We start from the raw sequence: 2,028 nt of genomic DNA on the forward strand, positions 1-2,028 counted from the left end.
AATTGCCCAGCAATAGATGAGTGGATATTAAAGCTGTGGTACATTTATACCAGGGAATGCAACAGGAAGGATCATTTACCCTCTGAGACAGCATGGAGGGACCTGGAGAGTATTAAGCAAAATAAGCCAGGCAGAGAAAGACAAGTATTTCATGACTTCACTCATATGTGGAATCTAATGAACAATATAAACGGATGTACAAAATAGATCCAGACACAGAAGCATGGAACCGACTGATGAATCTCAGAGGGAAGGCAGGGGTGAGTGGGTGGGTGGGGAGAGGTTAACCAAAGAACTTGTATTCATATATGCATAAGCCATAGACACAGACAATAGTGTGGAAAAGGCAAGGGTGGGTGGGTGGAGGGGGTCAATGGAGTAAATGGTGGGGGGAGACATCTGTAATACTTTCAACAATAAAGATAAATTTTTAAAAATACATTTCTAGTTTCTCTATAGAGAACACATGCCAAAAGTAATTTTTCTAATCTATGATATAGGTAGATTCTAGTCTAAACTAGCATTCACTTCACACTACATAATAAGTTATATAAATGCTTTGTTCTGTCCAAAGAGAGCTGGAAATAAGCCGGAACCTTCAACAACTGCTTTTTTTAAAAAACAAATTTTCAGATATTGATATGTTACTAACTCAAAAATCTTTCATTGCAGAGCCTCTCAATGCATCATGACAATTATCAACACATCACATGTTGAAATCACCACATTCTTCTTGGTTGGAATTCCAGGGCTAGAATGTGCACACATCTGGATCTCTATCCCCATCTGTAGCATGTATTTTGTTGCTATTCTAGGAAACTGCACCATCCTTTTTGTCATCAAGAAAGAACCCTCCTTGCATGAGCCCATGTACTATTTCCTATCCATGTTGGCCCTGTCTGACTTGGGTTTATCCTTATCTTCTCTGCCCACCATGTTGAGGACCTTATTGTTCAATGCTCCTACAATTTCTGCCAATACCTGCTTTGCCCAGGAATTCTTCATCCATGGATTCACAGCATGTGAGTCCTCAGTGCTCCTGATCATGTCATTTGATCGATTCCTAGCCATCCACAACCCTCTGAGATACAGCTCCATTCTTACTACTGTCAGAGTTGCCCAAATAGGAGTAGTGTTCTCCTTTAAGAGCTTCCTCCTGGTGCTTCCCTTCCCCATCACTTTGAGAAAGTTGAAATATTGTAACAAAAGCCAATTATCCCATTCTTACTGTCTTCACCAGGATGTAATGAAGTTGGCCTGCTCTGACAACCAAATCAATGTCATCTATGGCTTTTTTGTAGCACTTTGTGGGATGGTAGACTTTATTCTGATTGTTGTATCTTACATTCTGATTCTTAAGACTGTGCTGGGAATTGCATCCCAGAAAGAACAGCTCAAGGCTCTCAATACTTGTACTTCACATATCTGTGCAGTGATCATATTCTATCTGCCTATAATCAACCTTGCCATTGTCCACCGCTTTGTCCGGCATGCCTCTCCTCTCTTCAATGTTCTCATGGCAAATATTCTCTTACTTGTGCCTCCACTGATGAACCCGATTGTGTACTGTATAAAAACGAGGCAGATTAGAATAAGATTTGTAGCAAAATTATGTAAAAAGCAGATATAGCAGTCATATATAGAATAAACCTAATTGGGTGGATATCTTGGGTAAGAGATTAAAGGTGAGTTTGAGAAAATCTAATATTTGACAAATAATCATCAATATGCTTTTCCTGTTAATATCGTAAGCTTTATTTTCTTTAAGCCAGATACTGAATATAGGCATAAAACCAGAACAGGAAATACATTTCTTGGGGTTTCCATCTAGTTAACAAAAAATAAAGGAATAAGTTCAAATCCAGACAGACAAATGGTAGTGTCTATCCCTCTGACAGAAATAGATTCCTTATCCCCATATTCAATTTATCTATACTAAGTTCTTTTGAATCTAGACACAAGTTACATCTTCATTTTGTTTCCTTTGCTTTAATCATCGCAATGTGTTACTAGCATTTTTTAGGGAAA

The 2,028-nt window shown here is 38.4% G+C and overlaps 1 protein-coding gene across 1 annotated transcript; it reads left to right on the forward strand.

Moving 5' to 3' along the window:
- Nucleotides 1-688: 688 nt before the first annotated feature.
- LOC307109595 (olfactory receptor 51A4) lies at nt 689-1,630 on the forward strand (the record flags this gene model as incomplete). Its single annotated transcript, XM_079788408.1, has 1 exon — nt 689-1,630. One exon carries the CDS (start codon nt 689-691, stop codon nt 1,628-1,630), a length of 942 nt encoding a protein of 313 aa, XP_079644534.1.
- Nucleotides 1,631-2,028: the final 398 nt, after the last annotated feature.

This window comes from Cnephaeus nilssonii (genome assembly GCF_951640355.1).
Source record: "Cnephaeus nilssonii genome assembly, chromosome: 13".
NCBI lineage: Eukaryota > Metazoa > Chordata > Mammalia > Chiroptera > Vespertilionidae > Cnephaeus > Cnephaeus nilssonii.